A 21725-nucleotide genomic window follows, 5' to 3' on the forward strand; every position below is an offset into this window, starting at 1 on the left:
TTTACCTTTTTTTTTTGAAAAAGGGTCTCTTTTCTTGTTCCTTTTGAAACTCATGCTTACTTGACTTTATCCTATAATTGTGATGTTGTTCCTTGAGAATCTGGTCCTGCTGCTTGCTGTGGCTGCTGCTTCTCCCTCACCAGGACTTGGTTCTCCTTGTGTTTTGTAATAATGAATTACAGGTTCTTGTTTGACAGGCTCACCTCTGACCATTAATATGATACCATCACTAAGGGTGAATCCCACCCAAGCAGACTTGTTTTGGCTTCTGCCAGATGCCCTTGGAATGCAATTTTAGAATGACTTTAAGGCAGTTTTTCATCCTGAGTACCATGGACTGAATGTTTGTGTTCTGCCAAAATTCCTATGTTGAAGCCCTTACCCGATGTGAGGGTCATTAGGAGTCGGGGCTTTGGAGAGCTGGTTAGGTTTAGATGATGTTATGAGCATGGCACTTCCATAGTGGGATTAATGTCCTTATAAGAAGAGGAGGAGAGACCAGGGCTCAACTCCTGTCTCCTTGCACACACAAAGAGAGGTCACATGGGTACCCAGCCAGATGGCAGCCGTCTGCAAGCCAGGGAAAGTGCTCACCAAAAAGTGTCTGCTGGCACCTTGATCTTTGACTTCCAGCTTAAGAACTGAGAGAAGTAAGTGTCCCTTGTTTAAGCCACCGAGTCTGCAGTCTTTGTTACAGCAGCTCAAGCAGACTGAGACATTGGCGTCTCGATGCAGTATTTAGGGTAATTTGATTCTTAAACACCCATGAGGCCAGCCTGTGGTTATGATCTCCAAGAAGAAACCCTTCTTCCTTGCCCTCTCCTATCCCAGAGTACAGGCAGAATTAAATAAGCTTCCTTTTCTTTTCTTTTTTTCCTCTTTTGCCAGTGAGTACTTAAAAAAAATATATCTTTTACAAATCTTTTTAGGGTGAGGGTGCATCCCTTCAGGGGAACCACATGAATGTGAGACATTCTGTTCTGATTCTCCAGCTTGTACTGACCCAACACCTATTTTCTGTCTCACAGCTTCACACTTAAAGCCAAAGTGTCCAGGGCTGTGGTTCCCAAGCTCAGGTGGTTCTGCTGTTGGGATATGTGTGGTACGTTTTTGAATGTCCCAGTGACTGGGACATGCTGAAGGTACTTGGTGCCCAGGGTCCCAGGAAGGCCAGTGCCAGGTGTACCTGCCAAACGTACCATTTTCCTCTCAGACATCGTCCTCTCCAGACACCAAGAGGTTCCCGTTCCCTTTGGGAAACACCGCTCCAGGGTTTGGGGTTTGGAGACTCAGCACTGCCACGGCTTTGGGACTGGCCCGTCACTCCCACTTCCTTTGTCTTCTTCATTTTGGGTTCTGGGGATTTCTTGGAGCTCAGCTTTATGTTTAAAAAGGATTTTGTTCTCTTTTACTTAGCATTTTTAAGTGTTTTGTAGAATTAGGGTTTGTTTTGTTTTTTGCTTCCTTTTCAGGATACCTGGTTCATAGGATTGTTAACAATGAAAATGCTTTCATTTGTTTTTCTACTGTTTTGTGAGCATCTCTATTATGATATGCAGTGGAGATACACAGGGTCACAGCGTTTGGCAGTATGGTCTGGGGTCACCATTCTGCAGACTGTGGCATGAAGGTGTCCTTGTGTGTGGTACAGCCTGGCCGCCTGCTTAGTGCTCAGAGAGCCGTGGTTTCTGCCATCTTGGAGTTTAGTGCTCGTAGGAAGGGTCCCTCCTCCTCCACATTGGGAATCAGCACTTCCCCTACTACTGGCCCCAGCATCTGGGTCATTGCCCCCACTTCAACTGTTCAGTCCCTTTTTTTTTCCTCTAGAAGTGACAGTGTGACATTGTTTGTGTCCACCAAGTGAACCAGGCTTCTTTCTCTGACTGCTACCACCATGCTATCCAGTGAACAAGTAATTAAAAGAACTATAAGGAAATTGTAGCACCAGAGCAAGAGGGGGAAACAGACAAACCTACGAATCACATAAAGTGCATTTGCTTCATTGGTCCTTCATCCCAGGGGAGGAGAGGAGCCCTGGAGCAGGGTTTACTCAGAGGCTGGCTTCTTCCCTTCATTTCCCAACCAACCTAGAATTTGAACAGAAAGTGATGCCAACAGTTTATGACTGTAATGGTGTCACTGGAGTGAGGTGGCCTCTTTGCAGACTGACATGTTCATCCAGAGTCTGGAAGCGGCTCCCTCCACTCCTGTTTCTTCTCTTTTTTTTCCTTCTCTCTCATCTAGTTACACTGACGGTGCCGTAGTCCCTAGTCCAGTGCCTGGCATAGTCTAAGATAATGGTAATCAGACCACTGTCTAACCAGATGAGCTAGATGTCTGTAAATGTCCTAAAGACTTGTTATTCAAAGTGTGGTCCGTGGACCTGCAGTACTTGATTGACATCATCTTGGAGCTTGTAAGAAATGCAGAATTGTTAAGTCTAATTCCATAGCTTTTGAATCTGAATCTGTATAACATGACCCCTCAGGCAGTTCAGATGCTCTTTAAATTTAAGAAGCCCTCCAGAGGAAAGTGATTTTAATATTCTTTTCCCTAGTGCGGGGAGTCACCCTAGCCAACCAGTGTAGTAGGGACTCTGTAAAATAGGAAAGAAAGTTGCCTGCACTTTTGCGTAGAATGTGGTGGGATAGTGGGTGTTGTGAGATGTTTAAAGTTTTCCAGGTAATCTATATGAAACAGTTATTTTTTAAAAATATTATCAAATTGGCTTATTCAGTTATTTTAGCAATTAAGTAATTGATGTAGCAATTAATTTGTTGACTATAAATCAAATCAACTAAGTTAATTTTGTTTAAATTTTATTGTATATATTATAAATCACTGGGACTGCTGTGGCAGGACACCACAGACTGGGTGGCTTAAACAACACACACTTATTTCTCAGTTTCGGAGGCCAGGAAGTCCAAGGTCATTCGCTCTGTGTCCTCACATGAGGGACTGTCGGGGGAGGGGAGCTCTGGTGTCTCTCCCTCCTCTTATAATGACACTAAGCCCACTCTTGAGACCTCATCTAAACCTAATTATCTCCCAAAGGCCTCATCTCGAAATACAGTCACTCTGGGGGCTGGGGCTTCAGCATATGAAATTGTCGGAGGATGGAGGGGAAGACAAACATTCAGTCCATAGCAATTATTATATATTATAAAATATATATTATGAATAATAAAATATACTCTATTTTAAAATAACAATAGTGGTAACAATAAAAACAACAAAAACTTAACTTTTTTTCCCTATTTTTTCCCCAAGTACTGGGAGTTGAACCCAGGACCTCATGCATGCCAAGCACATGCTTCACCACTGAGCTATGTCCCCCATCCCAAAACTAACATTTACTGAACTGAGATCATGGAGCATATACTTGGAGGGTCTAACAATATATGTGCGCATCATGAACTTGACCGCCATACTCCCTTGCACCAGTGTGGCTTTTAGCAGTTACAGTACGTTCTGACCCACGTTTCCTTCCCATTTCCTCTCGCAGGGCACAGCCTCTGCAGCGAGCAGGGCAGCAGTGCCGAGACCGCTCCGGAGGAGCCCGAGGGGCCAGACTTGGAATCCTCAGATGAGACTGATCACAGCAGCAAGGTGAGAGATTTCCATTTTCACATCCTCTGTCTTGAACCACCAAAGAACGTCACCTCTCCAGTTGTATGTGGTTAGGAGGCCCCTCCACAGGACCAAAGTGTTTTTACTTCTGAGATGTCACTAACTAGGATATGAAATCCAAATTAGAGCCTTGAGAACAAACCCATGTGTGAGGACACAGGGCAGAGATCCCTCTTGATGAGTTTAAGTCTAATTCTACCCTGTTTCCTTCTTATGCCTCCACTTGTGTGTGACGAAATGGCATCCAAAATGTGTACCGTGGGGTCAGTTTTACTTTCCTGCAACTCATGGTTTCTCTAATGAACTCCTTTAGCTCTTGAAAAGGTGAGCATCTTTTACATTAAAAGGAAGGAAACAATCTTTTTATTAATTCAAACTCTGTTTCTCAGCTGGTTGCGCACTGTAACAAAGGTCTTATTCTGACACTTGGATGCAATTTGTGAATTTGTTTTCTATAATTCATCATGCTTTTATCTCCCTTCCTAAAGAGTCCATGTGTCAATAAACTCTTCTCATCATAGTCTCCAAAGTGTAACAATTTTAAAACTCAGTTACCTATATCCAAAGACTCCTCCCCAGTGGAAACAGGTGTGTGTGTGATTATGTTCCTGTATTTATTCATCTGTTTTTTTCAGAATGTTGTGAACATATTTATGTTGGTCGCTGTACCTATCTCCCATTCTTTTGTGACATTTACCTGTCACGTAACCTGAGCATATCATATAACTTTAAATTACACCTTTGTTTTCTCATCTACAGTATCAGGGTGATTCTTGACCTTGTCCAGTGACTGGATGATTGGGTGGGTCAAGTAATATAATGGATATTGATAATGAAAAGATGCTTTTCAATTATGAATGATTATTTTAAAAACCTGCATTCCTACATGTGTACTTTTTTGTCTGTTTTTGTCTTTATGTATCTTTGTAGGACTTTTTTTTTTAATTGAAGTATATAGTCAGTTACAATATGTCAATTTCCAGTGCACAGCATAATGTTTCAGCGTAGGACTTTCTTGACTGCATATGGGTGACTATCTTCAGCATCTTTCTACCCATATGTTTCTCTTTTGCCATCTTGGGATCGTCATTCTCAGTGTCTAAGTTGAGCACAGTATAAAATTTAGTATTTGAAAATAACTTTAATGTTTAGAAATGTAATATTTATAGACTAACAGGTTTTATGTTGTTGGTTATGAGTTAAACAGCTAAAAAATGGAAATATACATGTTTCACTTAAAGCCAAAAAAGACAGACAAAAGCTTGCTTAAAGTTACCTTTTATTTTTAAGGACTTTTACCTACCTAGGTAAGATATTTTGAAGGGTATTTATTAAATTGTTCTGTTACAGACACTGAAAATGTTAATTCTCAGTTTCTAATTTGATTTGGGAATACAGTTATTTTTCCTGGATCTAAGACGTTTATTTCTGAATACTTGGTCATTTGGATCATTTTTACCTCATTGCAATAGCCCAGTGTTCTCCTCCCCTTGTGGATTTTGAGAGATTGTTTCCGTTTTAAATATAGTGAGTCATGAGGTCCTCAACAGGATCCTCTATAATATTAGGTTCTGGCAGCCGAGAGGAAGGAAGAGGCTCCAGGGTTTTGCTGACTTACCCCAGGTGCCTGTCTGACTTCATGGCTCTTTCTCCAGAGAATTAGATGCTGAAACATGCCTGGAACAGACAGGGTCACGTGTAAGAACAGGCGACGCTGTTCCTGGATTTCACTGTAGAAATGCACGCTGGGCTCTCATAAAAGACAATTTCTTCGCAGTTATTGACAACAAGTTTGGGTGATGGATGATCTGAATATTGTTCAACTCATTGACACCATAGGTTCATAGTCCTTTTTTCTAGGTTGAATGTAGGGAGCACTGTGTGATTCTGTACCTGAAAATACTCTTAATGTTGGTTTGATTCAGATTTTATCTTCTTTATTTGAACTATTTTGTAATGTAACCCAAGTTACTTAGATAAAATAGTCTATAATGAGTTAAATTTCTCACTTAAGATATTTGAAAGCAAAAACCTGGGCAAATGGTTCTTGGAAATCGGGTCCTACTGTGTGTTATTAGTAGTAAATGAGATCTAATTCTTATGTAGTGTCATATATCTTGAGTGCTGTTCCATATTAACTCATCTCATCCTCACAGTATTCCTGAGAGAGATACTGTTATTCCGCATATTTTATAGATGACCATATTGGAACAGAGAGGTCAAGCAACTCGCTGAAGGTCACACAGCTCTGAGATAGCAAAATGAAGCTCTGTGTTAACTGCTTTGCTAAAACTACCTTCTCACCAGATTGTTAAGGTCTGGTATTAAATACCAGGTTTCAAAAAAAGGAAGGAATTAATTAATTAGTGGTACTACAAGCCAATTTAGATATACTGTTGAACCTTGGGGTTGAACTGCGAGGGTCTGCTTATTGGTGGATTTTTTTTTCCATAGTGGATCCTACTGTACTACCGATCTGTGGTTGGTTGAATTTGAGTATATATAGAGGGCAGACTATAAGTCACATACAGATTTTTGACTGCACAGATGATCTGCACACCTAACCTTGAGTTGCTCAAGGATCAAGTGTATATACTCATTAGCCACTTAAATATCTTCCTAATGCTTAAGCCTTGTGTGTGCATTTAAAAGAATGATTTAAAGTAAGAACAAGCATATATCTTAAGCTCCTTGATTAAGGTTAAATGTTTTTTGATGTGGCTTCTTTATCCATGTATACTTTTTCTTGGGAATAAACCGACCATTAATATTTAAATTGTAATTTACCTAAAAATGGAAGGATATTTTAGCCTTAATTTGAATGCACTGGGCTGCATGTAGAATGTGAAAAGAAATAAGTAACCAAACAAGTGAATAAATGAAATGAAACAAGTAATCTTTTTTTTTTTTTTCATTCTGGCTGAATACGTGAGGGCTGTTGAATTTTTGTTTAATATTTTTGCTGTTCTTCTGAAATGAATTGTTTTATGAAATATTGGACAGGATAAAGAGGGCACATGTTGGGAGTTTTATGTGTTTTAAAAATTTTTTTTAGATAGCAGTTTTTGCTGCCAGTGGTCTTTGGGGCTGAGGAAGTAGATAATTTCGAGTTTGCTGCTGAGCGGTGGTGGCACTGGAATGTCACATCCACGGAATGGGGGCTGGGACTTTCACACCACAGGGGCAGTCTGGCGTACTTTCTCTTTTGTAAGCCGCCTCCTTCCTCTTGTGACTGTGGGTGACAACCTCAAAGAGCCACCTCCCCCCCACCCCCACTTGTTTCCCTGCTTCTAATGGAAAACTCTTCTCTCTGAAAATGAATGCTAATTAGCTCTGGGCAGTCCTGTCCTGCATTCCAGACCCCCTGGCAACTGTGATTTTGTTTTCCATTTAGCCAAAGTATTAGAATAATTTTCAGAGCCTTTCCAATTGGAAAGCCTTTTTAAAAAATCCAAATTGTTATTGTCTCAGACGCGTCTGCTTTTGTTAAGAAAGCATTGGGAGGGAAATGTGAACATATAAACTGTTAAAAACAATTTGCTTTTTCGTGCCCGCTCCCGACTGTGTGAGAGGTGTCTTCAAAGTTGTAGGAGCCTGCGGGTTTAGTAATCCTGTGCAGTGCAGGGGGCTGGCCAATCAGCTGATCTTGGTCCGCAGAGCAGAGCCGCTCACATCCCGGGGAGGCGTTTTGTTGCATTGTTTTCTTGCCTCTTGGCTCTCTCCCTTCCTGAAAGTTCTGTTTTGCCAGGTGAACTCAAAGCATGAGTTCTCGTCCACGGGTTAGCCTTTGACACCCTCACAGAGGGCACTGACGGGAGGTGGGAGCCGCTCTCGGGGTCGCACGGGCGCTGTCCATTTTGCATGGAGATGCAGCCGGAGGTCTCCGTGGCAGGACCGGCATGGGCTGTCTGGACGAGAGGATGCTCTCTCGGGAGCCAGAAGGCATTTGGTGCTCTCCGAGTATTTTAAGAAACTTCTGTTTCTGTGCCGAGCACGTCAGGAGGTAGAATTGTCATGAGAATACACGCCTGATGATGTCTGCACTGTGGAAAATAAAGCGCAAGCCCAGGACTGAAAACAATGGCAAGTCTGGGGATTCTGTCTATCGGTCGCTTCGCGTGGTGAGCACTGTTTGAATTCTATCTTGCTTGCCTTGTGTATGTGACGACTTTCTAGCTGGCTTGTTTCCCAGTTCAGATGATGGTGGTTATGCTTGCCCCGTGTCCCCGTATTGCATCCTTCTGCCCTCCAGATTCCCTTGTTGATAAAGAATGTGTACTTTAGCTTGGGGGTGGGGCGTCGCTAACTGGTATGAAGTCAAGTTTGCCTGGAATCTTTATAAGTATCTATTTTTTCATTAAAATTTTTTAAATTGAAGTATGGTTGATTGACAATGTTGTGTTAGTTTCAGGTGTCCAGCAAAGTGATTCAGTTGTACTTAAATATCCTTTCTCAGATTCTTTTCCATTATAGGTTATTACAAGATATTGAATACAGTTCCCTGTGCTGTACAGTAGGTCCTTGTTGTTTACCTATTTTTTTAGCTTTTAAATGGCAGGAAGATGGATGGCTACAATTTTTCAAATTAAGCGTCTCTTGACTTTTTCCCCCTTTCTTCTGGTTGGTGGGATTGTGAACGTGTTTGTGTTATATGTGTGATGAGTCTCTCCACCCACACCTCCAATCAGGTAGCCTGTGTTCAGCAAGCATTTTTGGGAGGAGGATGTTCTACTTGCCTCCTATAAAGTTTTAAGTGCTTCTGACTTTATTTCTGCTTGCTTGAGAAGGAGGTGGATTTAGAAGTGTTGGCTCAAGGGATGTGTTAATGATGTAATGTCCACTGACCTATATTGTGCATGACAACTCCTGTGATAATTGTTGACTCTCTAAGGAGAAAAATTTTTAGTGGGTTAATGGGGAGGCATAACTTAAAATCAAATTAAAACTTTTAAGAGTTTAATATTAATTTCAGAGTCTGCCAACTGTTAGATTTTGTGTCATTTAATGAAATTCAAACTCGGACAGTGAATACACTTGATTTACTCAAATAAGCCTTTATCCTCCCTGGGGTGTTTCTTCATCAAAGTTTGCTCGAAAGGAGACCCAGAAGATGACAGAGAACTCTAAGGATTATCATTGTATATGATGGTTCTGAAATTATGGAGTGTGTTACTTTGGTGTCTGTCTCCAAAAAAGGCTTAAATAAGGACAATAAGATTTTAGGCCAGTCTGGCCCCTTTTAAATCCGTGGGAAGTGTTAAAACAGTCAGACTCCAAGGACAGTTTTAGAACTCTGAACTCGTCTCGAGATAGAAGTTGCCTTTAGTGGTTGCATAACAGGAAGAGCGTTAACAGCTGGGTAGCTTGAAGTGCTAGTGTGTACTTAAAAGCCTTCTCCCCTCCTTTTGTACTTTCTTTTCATCTTCCACAGGAGGAAAGCGATATTCTAAACATTGCGCTTCGTGTCGACCTCAGGAAAGTAGCCCATTTCCTCCCGCAGTTGTCCCGTTGATCTCTGGATGTGGGCGGGTCATTCTTCGTCCTGACAGTGGAACAGCTCTGCTACCTGTGAATGGGTTTAGCAGCTCTGAAATGCCCATAAGTGCTTTCCATTTCCAGGGTGACTGATGGCTGTGCTCAAGGGGGGAGAGCTTTGTACTTCTTCCCATGGAGAGATTGGGTCTGTCTTCTCCTTCTCCGCAGTCCTTCACTGCTTGTGCCAGTTCCAGGAAACTTGGCTTTTAGAAGTTGGTGGAGAATCTCTCATGGTAGCTCCCTTCCTGGGTACTTCTGGCTACACTACTTGATGTGTAAATGACCAGGATGCCACGTGACACTCAGTGATGGAGTGAGGAAGGCACTGCCCTTACCTCTTCCTATATCCAGTGTCATGGCTCAGCCATACAGAGGAGGTCCTGATGGAATTGATGCAAAGGCGTTTGCTCACAGGATGGGGGCAGGGGGACTTAAAAACTGGGCCAAAACATGCAAAATCTCTAGATTAAAATTCTAAAGACGACCTGCTTTTCATACTTGCTTCTAAGGACATTTGAGAGGTAATATTTCAGTAAAACAAAATTCTCAAACTTGATGAGGTCCTTTTAAGTTAATCGTTCCCGGACAAAAGTTTCATGAAGACCCTTATAAATAACACCCCTTAACAATATACACAGTATAACTGGTTATTCTGTATGTTTTTATTTAAGTCAATTTATTTTATTAAATTTGTTTATTTATTTATTTAAATAATGTATAATTGACAGTAAAAGAAAATTATGTCCATTTTGACCCAGTTCCCTGTTTTTTGTTTTTTTTCTTTTAATGAGCAGGTGGTAATTGGGTTTATTCATTTATTTCTATTTGGAGGAGGTGCTGGGGGTTGAACCTGGGACCTCGTTCATCTCAAGCATGTGCTCTACCACTTGAGCTATACTCTCCCCCTGACCCATTTCCTTGTGATAAAAGAGTTTATACATTGAATCAGAGAACAGGGTTGCTGGTAGAGAAATTGCTTTGTCCCCTTGTCAACTTCAGAGACCACCTGGCTGAATCTATCCCAGCTTTGAAATGCATCTTGTAAGGAAGGGGTGCCTGAGGCTCTGAACTCTCAGAAGAGGACTCAAGGAAACTTTTAGGTGTCCCCTGGGATGCTAAAGATATTTCCTAATATAATCCAGGACCTGGTTCAGGAGGGGTGTGCCAGGACGAAGATGAGGGACGTAGCTGTTTGAGGTGAGGTTGGGTAAGAGATGGCTCGGTTTAAAGTCCTAGCCCACACCCCACTAACCTGAGCTTTCCCAGTGGGCCTGCTTGAAACTCAGGATACCAAACCTCCAAGGTGAAGGACTTAACGCAGGCAAAGCCAAGAACCCTACTTACACTCTTAAAATGGAGACATCAGAGTATTTATGGTGAAACAGAGGGGATGAAAACCCAGAAACTGCATCCCACGCCTTTCATCATTATAACCAGATACTGCCATAATGGCAGCAAGTCAGTGTGGTGTGAATTGGGAGCACAAAGGGAAGTGTCTTTTAAATTTCCTGCCATTGATGTGTGTCAGAGTCCCAAGGTTATAACTTAGCTTTTCTTCAAGTATGAGGCATCCTTGGTATAATCAGTGAGGACATTGGATTTCACATGGCAATTTGTCTAAATGATAAAACTACAGACACATCTACTATGTCTCAGACGGGAAGGCAGTGATGGATTTATGTATCCTGAGTAATAGCCATGATGTTAATTTGCATGTAAATGACAAGCAGCTATAGTTATTGTCAGGACATTTAGAAAAGCATTGTGTAATTGAAGGTGCCAGTTATACATTTGTTGTGTTACTGAGTGACAAATCAAAGTGACAAAGGAGATTTTGGGATTAGCTGGAGGGTAGAGCACTTAAGCTGTCAGCTATTATCACTGTCTTTCCATGGAGTTTTCATTTTGGTGAGGTGCCCCACCCCCCTCCATAATGTCTGTGTTATAATGCAATTGCCTGTTATGGTTATCATCAGATCATCTAAAAGATATGTGGACATTTTTGTTAAAATGGATCTACTTGTTCCTTTTTAAGTATTAAGACAAAGCCGTATTTAACTGTATAGTTAATGATGACATTGAGTTAGTAAAACCCTAATGTAACTAAATAAAATAGTTTAGTTTATTTCTACTGAAACAAACTTTGATTACAAACAAGTAGTCTTTCTTTTTTAACAGCCTTATTGAGATAGAAATCACATACCATACAGTTCAGACCATTTTGGTGAGCTTTTCATCAGTCACCAAAAGGAGTCTTCTTTGTGGGGCTATTCTGCGTCTGGCATACCAGTTCCATAGGGAACATTTAACAGTGCCCCTGACAGGTGACTAACACATCCTGACACATAAGACCCGGGTTAGTGCTAGCAAGAAATAAGTTGTGTAACCATAAGAGAATTGGATTAATAATTATGTGGATTTGGGTCCTGGCTCTTCTCTTTCCTGTCATGACATTGCTGCTGCTAATGCATCCTTGATAGGTTCTGATTTCCCATGTCCTTGTCCTGTCTTTATTTCTGGCTTCTTTCCCTTTGGGATACGCTAATGAGGGAAAAACATGTTAATGTTAGCTGCCTTCCTCTGTGTTTAAGAATTACCCTGCTGGAATACACTTGGTTTGTCTCCTCTGCCCTCCACAAAATGCCAGCCTTGACTTTCAGCTCTGTGCACCAACAGTTGGTTTTGGAAAGCTGTTCATCTCAGGATGTTTGCTCTCAGGAGTGAGGAGGTAGGTGATAGAAGAAGTAATTCTTTATTTGCATAGGTCTGTATTGGAAATACCATATTGGGAATACTTTGCCTAGGGGTGAATTAGACAATAGAACAGGGAAGAGACGTACAAGAAGGCAGCCAGTCCCTTCAGGGAGCTATGCATCAAACATTTGTAGAGTGGTGCATTTGAACAAATATCAATAAACTAGATTTTGTGCTACAGAATAGCCTTTGGAGTAATTTTGTAGAGAGCTTTAAAAAATTCTAACACTTGCACATCCCATTCCAGAATTCCGACTGAATTGCTCTGGAGGGGGCACTGGATATCGGGAGGTTTACAAACTCCCGCAGGTGATTCCTATATGCAGCCAGGGTGGAGAACTGCTGATTCCCCGGTGTTTTCAGCAGTCCGTCTATAGCCCTTGTTTTGGAGAGCTGTTTTGCATAACTAGACAAGCTGGAATTTTAGAATTCTAGAATCCCCAAATTCTACCTGAATCACCCTGGACAGAGATTGGGTGAGGACTGAGTTCTATTGAGGTCTTGTTTGGGGCCCAATGCCCCTTATTTTTAGCTGGAGAAGGGAGGTGATGATGGGTGGTGGTAGTGGAATCTATCTGTCTTGGAGAAGCTGGAGAGAGAGAAATTTTGTTTTTTAAAAAATGGGTATCTGTTGCTATCTAAAAAGTTGCCTTGGTGTCAATTTTTAACAGAGACAGGAAGAATCTTAGCTTGTAAAATCATCTTCCAGCTGTGCAAAGTAAGTATGTATAGTGCATTGAAATAAGAGCCTGATAATTAGCCTTGTATTTTGGGTGGAACGCACTTGGCTGTATCTCCGTCTCCTCATTGGTGAGCTTCTTGCAAAATGGTTAAGGACACAGGCTTTGAGCTACACTGCCTGTTTCAAATCTGAGCTGTGCAATCTTGAATGAGTTACTTGACATCTCTGGGCCTCCGTTGTCTCTGCTGTTAAATATGAATGATAACAGCCCTTACTTACCCTATGGAAGGATTAAATACATCAGACCAGTCTGGCATGCCGTGATCACTCAGTATACATCAGCAGTCATTGTTATGGTTGTTTTGAGCATTCAGTGAGCTCTCAGATGTGTGGAGCAATGTAGGGAAATGAGAGATGTGATTCGTGCGTGGCAGTTCATTAACCAGGAGGAACATCTGCAGGAGGGGCAGATGTCAGGCAAGTCTCTCTAGTGAGGGATAACTTCATCTGCCCTGCCTTTTCTACTGTGCTCTGAAGAGCACAGAACAGGTGGCCGCATTTTGCCGCAGTCTGCATGAGATGAACCCCTCTGACCCGAGCCCGTCCCCCCAGGACTCCGCGGGACCTCAGTTGGCCACCATGAGACAGCTCACGGATGCCGATAAGCTGCGCAAGGTGGTCTGTGAGCTCCTGGAGACGGAGCGCACCTACGTGAAGGTACGTCTTCTCCTGCCCTCCCTCCCTGCATCCTTCCTCCCGTCCTTCTGAAGGATGAACTTGTGTGTTTATCCTGATTTTGGCTAACAGTAAAGCCAAATCATGCTAATGAAGAGTATCTTGGTCTCTCCTATGGAATTTGGCTTTAATTCTGAATGTTTCAATCTCCTTTTGTGTTTTAAGGAAGCACAGCTATTCTTGTAACAATTGATTGATATAAATAACTGATCAGTTGACTCAGAAAGGGGATGATGGTGACTATTAAGTGAGCCTTCTGACTTTTCTAAAAATGTTGTTTAGTTAACACTAAAGTTGCATTCGTTTTTGGCAAATTTAAGTAGCAGCATCGTCAAAATTACCTTTGAGTTTAGGAAGAAGGATATTAGGTCTGTTTTGTGTTATCTGTTCTGAATTTAGTTATATTTCTGTGGCTATATAATTTATTCCCATATAATTTATAATATATACAACTGTAGTTTAAAAATGATTAAAGAAGACCATTTCAAAGTGATACAAATTTTATTTAAAACTTTATTCATGAAGTGGACAGTCTCCTTTTGTAGAACTGTGAAATGGGGCTGGAGGCAAGAAGCTTTTATAGGATAAAGAATAAAGAATAAGGAAGGGACAAACAGAAAATGTCTGATTGGCTGCGGCCACACAGTCAACCTTGTTGGGGTGAGAAAGCTCCGAGTTGGCTCGGCATTTGGAAATTGGCTGCCTGGATATATTATGCTTCTGGTCAAGTGGTATGTTGACAGGGACCCAGAAGATCTCTAAATTTAGGCTTGCGGACGTAGGACCATGAGTGACTCCATCTTGGGCCTCGACAGTTATTGCAATACTGTATAATTTATAATATATTCTATAACTCTCTAACTCCTCTAACTATAATAGTTGTAGGATTATATACTTCTTTAACTGTATAATTTAGTTATGGAGAGTTATATGTTAGAACAGTATGATCTGTTTTTAATGATATGTTTTGGTCTTGAAGTCAGAGGTCAGCAAGTTATGGCCCTTGAGCCACATCCAGCTCACTGCCTGTTTTTACAGATAAAGTTTTATTGGAACACAGCCATGCACATGCATTCATGTGTGACTTAGGTAGCAGCAGAGTTAAATAGTTGTGACAGAGAACATATGGCCTGCAAAGTCTGAAATATTTTGAGAAAACGTTGGCTCGCTTCTGCTTCAGTGGACCTTAATGACCTAAAGATTGGAATGTTAGCATTTGCGAAATAATTTTTTTTTTCCTTTACATTCTTTATAGACTTTTAGATGGGCTAATCAGATATCCTTTCAACCCTTAGGACTTAAACTGTCTCATGGAGAGATACCTAAAACCTCTTCAGAAAGAAACTTTTCTCACCCAAGATGAGGTATGGTGGAATCGTCTGAACATGGTGAGGGTCACACCGCAGCTGGACTTGGTGAAGAGGAAGGAGCGGGGAGCACACACGATACTGAGAGCGTTTAGAATTCACTGAATTGGAGTAAATAGGTCAAAGTATTGCATGTGGAGCTCTTGCGTGCGCTCCAAGAGTAAGGAGCCGCCCCACCCTCTGGTGGTGGGATCATTACCTTAAGTGCTAAGTATGGATAGAAAAAGTTTGAAATCAGAAGCAAATAAAGGCTCTGCGCACTTGTGAAATATGGGGTTGATGAAATTCTTTTCCATTTTCCAGCTTGATGTGCTCTTTGGAAATTTAACTGAAATGGTAGAGTTTCAAGTCGAATTCCTTAAGACTCTAGAAGATGGAGTGAGATTGGTACCTGATTTGGAAAAACTTGAGAAAGTTGATCAATTTAAGGTATGTCTCATCCTCAAATGAGGTAAAGCTGCCTACTCATGTCAGGGGTGGGCTGTCCTGTAGGTCAAGTCGAATCCTGATAACATCTCAGGAGGCATTGTTGCCATGGTGTTGAGTCTTCATTGGACTGGCAGTGGGGTCGGTTCCTAAGGGGAGTCTGGGAGGGGAACTGACTATGTCTCGCTTGTCTGGCTAAGGTAAAAAACCAGTACCATCGAGTTGCATTAAACTGGTGTTTCTGTTGGCTTCTACTTTGGAAGATGTACCAACCTTTTGTTCTACTCATGTAGGGGACTTTGATACTTGCTATTCACAAATAAGACTAGCACTCTTGGTTTTCCAGTAAACAGATTAATGTATCTTGTTCTGGGAAACTGGACAATGGAAATACTTATGGTTATCCAGGAGGAAGACGGTTTTCCAGCGCACAGGGTCCTTGCACCCTTAATGAGGATTTATGGCTAGTACCTTCGTGAGGATGCTTACAGCTTATTTCCTCCTCCTTGACTGGCTTTCCCTTGTGCAGAGATTTCCTGTTTCCAGTCAACAAAGCTCATCGATTCATGCACAATGGTGTTGGCTTACCTGTCATCCTCATGTACTTTTAAAAAACAGATTAATTGAGGTATAATTGACATATAATACACTGCATTTATTTTAAAGTGTACAGCTTGATGAATTTTGACATATGTGTACACCTGTGAAACCGTCACCACAATCAAGATAATGAACATAATTACCACCTCCAAACGTTTTTCCTGTTCTTTTGTGATTTTTGTTTCCTTCCTGTTACGTCCTCTTAGCCACAGGCAACCATGTCTGCTTTCTGTTAACCACAGATTAGTTTTCACTCTGGAATTTCACATAAATGGAATCATACAACATTTACTCTTTTTTATGTGGCATCTTTTACTGCAAAATTATCCTGAGTTCCATCCATGTTGTGGCATGTATCCATAATTCATACTTTTTAAATCACTGAGTAGTATTACTTTGTGTGAATGTACTACACTTTGTGATCCTTTCACTTTTCTTGGTCATTTGGGTTGTTTCCAGCTTTTGGTAATTGCAAGTAAACCTGCTGTGAATATTTGTGTACAAGTTTTAGTATAAATATATGCTTTCATTTCTCTTGGGTAAGTACTTAGGAATGGAATGGTTGGATCATATGGTAAGTGTGTGTCTAACTTTTGAAGAAGCTGCTGAACTATTTTGCAAAGTGGTTGTACTGTGTACAGTCCCACCAGCTGCTCCTCCTCGCTCTTACAGTGAGGTCAGTTCATTAGTTTTAGACACTCTGATGGGTGTGTGGTGGCACCTCATTGTGTCTTGAATTTGAATTTCTCTACTGACATGATGATGAATATCTTTTTATGTGCTAATTTGCTTTCAATATATCCTCTTTGGTGAAGTGTCTGTTCAAATCATTTGCCCATTTATTGTATTAGGTTATTTGCTTTCTTATTATTGAGTTTTGAGACTGCTTCGGAAATTTTGTATGTAAGTCCTTTACCAGATATGTGATTGTAAATGTTTCCCTCTTGTCATACAGTGTCTCTCAAAAGGCAGAAATTTTTAGTGTTAATGAAATCCAATTTTCTCAGATTTTTTCTTTTTTGGGTCATACTTTTGAAATTTTGGGGGGGTCATAGCTATGAAATCTTTGCCTTAACCAAGGTCATAAAGATTTTCTTCTGTGTTTTCCCCTAGATGTTCTGTAATTTGGGGATTTCTATTTAGGTCTCTGATCTGGTGTGATGTATGAATCCAAGTCTATCTTTTTGCATATGAATAATTTTTCTAGCACTATTTTTTGGGGAGTTTTTTTGGGGAGGTAGTTAGGTTTATTCATTTATGTATTTACATATTTATGTATTTATTTTTAGAGGAAGTACTGGGGATTGAACCCAGGATCTTGTGTGTGCTAAGCATGCGCTCTACCACTTGAGCTATACCCTTCCCCTCTCTAGCACTATTTTTGAAATGACTATCCTTCGGTTCTTTTCTACTAAATTCCTTTTGCACTTGTGTTGAACTTGGGTTCAGTTGTCCATATAGCTGTGGGCTCCCTGCCCCCTTGCACTTTGACACTAGTTCTATCTAACGCTTGCAGAAACCTGGCTGTGATGTTGGTACGTATACAGGTTTGTAGGAGCCAAGGTGAAGACTGCCCCTTCAATATGGTTTTGTGTGTGTGTGTGTGATCTCTGTACAGTCCCTCTCTGCAACAGGAGCTATTTAGAATGCACACACACATTCATACACATAAGCATATGAACATATATTCATATGTAGTTCCCTATTTTTATTTGAATATAATTCCGAACTTACAGGAAGGTTGCAATAGTACAGAGTCCCAGACATCCTTTACCCAGGTTTTCCAAACATTAACATTTGACCGCAGCTGCTTTACCCTGTCTCTCCCTCCCTATTTCCTATGTGTATTTGTGTGTATAGAATATATTTTTCCCCTGAACGATTTAAGAGTAAGTTGCAGGCGTGATACCCCTTTGGCCCTAACTACTGCATATAGCTCATTTTTTGTGTGTTTAGAAATTGTTTGGGTTAATTCATTTGTACCCTCTTCAGGGTGGTTGGCCATACTCTCCACTTGAAATACAGTTTGGTTCATTGGCAAATGAATTAATAGGTCAGTAGAACACTGTGATAAGGGCCAGTAGTTTGTCAGTTAATCAAAAAAGTTGATTAATGTGAAGCACAATGAAAATGCATTCAGACCTTAAAACACTTGGGTTTGGGGTTTTTTTGTTGTTTTTTTTTTGTTGTTGTTTTTGTTTTTTTTTTGTTTTTTGGCGACAGTTCTTTTTTTTTTAACTGAAGTATAGTTGATTTACAATGTTGTGTTAGTTTCAGGTGTACAAGAAAGTGATTTAGTTATACCTGTTTTATATACAGTATTGTGTATCTGTTAGTCCCAAACTCCTAATTTATCCCTCCTTGCCTTTCCCCTTTGGTAACCATAAGTCTAGAATACTTGGTTTTAATCTAAAATGTCTAATCTAAAATGTCTAAAACATTCATTTTATTCATTGAGTAGGCTTTCGCTATGGGGCCAGTTCTTGGAGTTTAGAATCGGATGATCACTTTAGGAGAATTTCATTATCAGAACTGTGGTGTGAGCATGACTGTATTATAAGCAGAGTTTTTCTAGGGAGGGATTGGTGTATGATCCTTTTAGCACATTCACTCTGAGCAGCCACATTTTAAGCCTCTTCCCCGACCTTCACATCACTGGTTTATTGCATAACCTGACAATCTCCGTGCCACCTGTAAGGCATGACAGCTGTGCACCTGGAATATTCACAGCCCTGGGGCTGCTCTCCAGCACCTCTGAGTTGGCCTCGGACAGTCAGTGTTCACTCCTAAACCTGTGACTGCTGGTTTCTGCCATTGCTGCTTCCTTTAAATCCTGATTGTATATTTGCTAAAAATATAAAACCTTGTTAAAATGTTCAAATTGTGTCATAGACAGCACTAATTCTCAGACAGTATTAGGAAAAAAATTGGTTCTGAGGCCAAGTAAGTTTTGATAAAATTTCCCCCTTGGAAATCTGCAATGTCCATCAGCCAGTAAGAGGCTCCATGAGGTCCTACAGCAGAGAAACACAGAGGAAATGCAGTCTGTGTATAAACTCCTCGTGTGGTGCACACTTTGTGCTCTGAGATCATTTTTTAAGGCGGGAAGAACAAATGAATACTTTAATGTTCTGTGTTTGCTGTGTAGGAAGTGCTTAGTAAACACTAAGTTAAGTAGATAAGTGACTTGATAGGGCTAAAGTGAAGGGTTGCATTTAGAGCTTTTTCTTCTACAACTTTTCTTTCTTGATTCTTGCTTGTGGCTCAGAGGATCACTGTCCCTGCAAAGTCTGACTGCCCCTCCCGATGCCCTTTCCATCCAGGGGGTGAGGCTTGGGGAGGGATGAGGCTTGAAAAGTAAAGGAAAAAACATGCAGGAAATGAATTTAGGCCTCTAATTACCAGGTATGTGTGGTTCATATAAACCTTTTTTTGTGTTTGTTTTTATTTATAGTCTCCTAGCATTTGTTCATTTAATAAATTGTTCATTTTATAAATTATACTTTGTGGAACCCAACTGATCACTCAACCAAAATCTTTTTTTTTTCTTTTCTTTTTTTGGCTTGGAACCTAACTTTTAAATTCTAAACCTAAATACGCAATACCTCTTTTTGAACTAGACTAGATCAATGGGAAACCCAAAGAAGGTGTTTTTCTGAGGCCTGTTTCATACATGTGTAGAAGTTGTGTAGGATAAAAGGTATCTTAACTCAGGCATATTAAATCCCTAGTAGGGAAGGCTTCCACCTCGGCTTGAGCCTTTGGGGGCAGAGGGTGTGGGGTGGGAGGTGACACCCGATTCCTGTTCCTGTTCTGACCTGTTCCTGTTCTGACCTGCTCCTGCCAGAAGAGGGCGTGGCGTTGGAGAGGGTGCAGGCAGTGATGAGGGAAATGTGTTTTCTATTTTGGGGGTCATATGCATTTCCTGCCTTTATTTGGCTTGTCATTTCCATCTCCCAGCAGAAACTAATGAGAGAATTCAGGAGATTTCTGTCTTTTCCAAAATGCCGTGTCTGCTTTCTCATTAGCATTCACACATCCCAGATAGGGCATTGAAAGACACAAGCCTGGAAAACCAGTGACACCTTGACTGTAATTACTGAGAAAGCCAAATCCAGCATCTACTGCACAAACATGTGAGGCCATCAGTGGCAAAGACAGGCTGTGACAGGTGTGAATAATGCTGATTTGTGGGGAGGGTCAGGCAGATGGGAGCTCCCGGCTACATCCTGCTTATATTTTTGGATGGGGAGGAGCACGAACTAACTGTACTGTTTTTCATTAAATCCAGAAAGTGCTGTTCTCTCTGGGGGGATCCTTTCTGTATTATGCTGACCGCTTCAAGCTCTACAGTGCCTTCTGCGCCAGCCACACGAAGGTCCCCAAGGTCCTGGTGAAAGGTGAGGCCTGGGAGGACTGGGCAGCAGTGGGCATGTGAATTGTCAGTTCACCTTTGTGTGGTGGACTGTTTTGGGGGGCTTTTGGTCAGAAATCTGAGTCATTGTTGTGCCAGATAGATGTTCCAGCAAGCAACAAATAAGGGTACAGTTGTCCTTTGGTATCCACGGGAGATTGGTTCCCGGACCTTCCATGGGTACCAAAATTCGAAGATGCTCAAGTCCCTTATATAAAATGCATAGTGTTTGCATATAACCTACGTACATCCTCCTGTACACTCTAAATCAACTCTAGATTACTTATAATACCTAATACAATATAAGTGCCATGTAAATGCTTTGTTAGTGTGCAGAAGATTCAAGTTTTGCATTTTGGAATTTTCTGGAATTTTTTCCCCGGATATTTTCTATCCATGGTTGGTTGAATCCACAGTACAGAACCTGTGGATATGGAACCTGCGGATACGGAGGGCCAACAGTACTGAGAAATGAAGAGCATTAACATCTTGAATTACCAGTTTTGTCAATTTTCTTATAATGAAAGTTTCCACTCCAATCCTTGGGGCCACAATTGATGAGTCATTTTGCAATTATGCAAAAACATAGGGGGTTTAGCAATTCCCTGCTTTATTTCTATTTTTTATTAATTTCATCATAATCTACCACACTTCACACACCTTTTTGTGGACTTTCATCTTTCCCTCACCCATTTTTGTTCCCAGGTGTGTGATCATAGTCACCACCATCACTGCTAAAACTGTTTCAATTATTCACAAAAATCACTCAAGTTGCAATTATATCTTGTGCCGAACAGAGTAGAATTTTTGTACTGACCAGCTCCTTTTCCCAAGTGTTCTGGAGGGGATGACAGAGTGTTCTGAGTCTCCAGAAAGTTGTCTTCCTTCCATGGTTCTGCATGTGGCTGTTGAGGACAAGTTAAAGGATTAGAAAGACATTTACTTGGTAAACTGTAGGACCAATAGGAAGTTCCATTTCAGTGAATATCTGGAAATCAGCCTGCTCTTCCTTGACACTTTACTGTGGCTGCCATGTAAATAGCTGCTGAATATATAAGTCATTTACTTATATTTATGTCTGCTGCCAAAGAGAACGAGCTTGCCTTAATTCAAAACCTGTTATAAGAAGTATTAGTAGAACACAGGTCTCTGGATTACAGAAGATCCTGCCCCAGATAATGCCATACTTAATGATAATGATAGTCTATGCAAAAGAGTCCTAGTTTAGCACAGAAATTTAAAGGGAACCTGGGAATTTCCTTGCCCTGCTGCATGGCCCCATCTGTGGTTTTACACACGTTGTGTTGGTCTTATGCGTCTCGGCTCTCTGTGTGTCTTCTCACATTATGAGAGTGTTAACATAACAATTTTAGAGCATTTTGCTCTGTGGTAAAATTATGTACTCATCACAGTCCTTAGAGCAATTTGTGTTATTTTTAATCACTCGATTAGATTAAACTCTGCCCCTGTAGATTTTTCTTAATTTCGAAAACATTCTTTTTTGCACCTGAAAAATATTATCATATCATTCAAAACCATCCCTTAAAACATTACATATGACCCACATTTTTCTAATGGACAA

The 21725-nt window shown here is 40.9% G+C and overlaps 1 protein-coding gene across 1 annotated transcript in view; it reads left to right on the plus strand.

Annotated features, from left to right (window-relative positions):
* Positions 1–21413, plus strand: part of TIAM1 (TIAM Rac1 associated GEF 1) — a 331093-nt gene extending 309680 nt beyond the window's left edge. Inside the window, 5 exon segments of the mRNA XM_032476437.1 lie at positions 3506–3609; positions 13139–13318; positions 14632–14700; positions 15007–15132; positions 20021–21413. Coding sequence (XP_032332328.1) covers positions 3506–3609; positions 13139–13318; positions 14632–14700; positions 15007–15132; positions 20021–20167 — 626 coding nt within the window. The 3' untranslated portion in view covers positions 20168–21413.
* The last annotated feature ends 312 nt before the right edge of the window (positions 21414–21725 follow it).

This window comes from Camelus ferus, chromosome 1 (genome assembly GCF_009834535.1).
Source record: "Camelus ferus isolate YT-003-E chromosome 1, BCGSAC_Cfer_1.0, whole genome shotgun sequence".
Lineage (NCBI taxonomy): Eukaryota > Metazoa > Chordata > Mammalia > Artiodactyla > Camelidae > Camelus > Camelus ferus.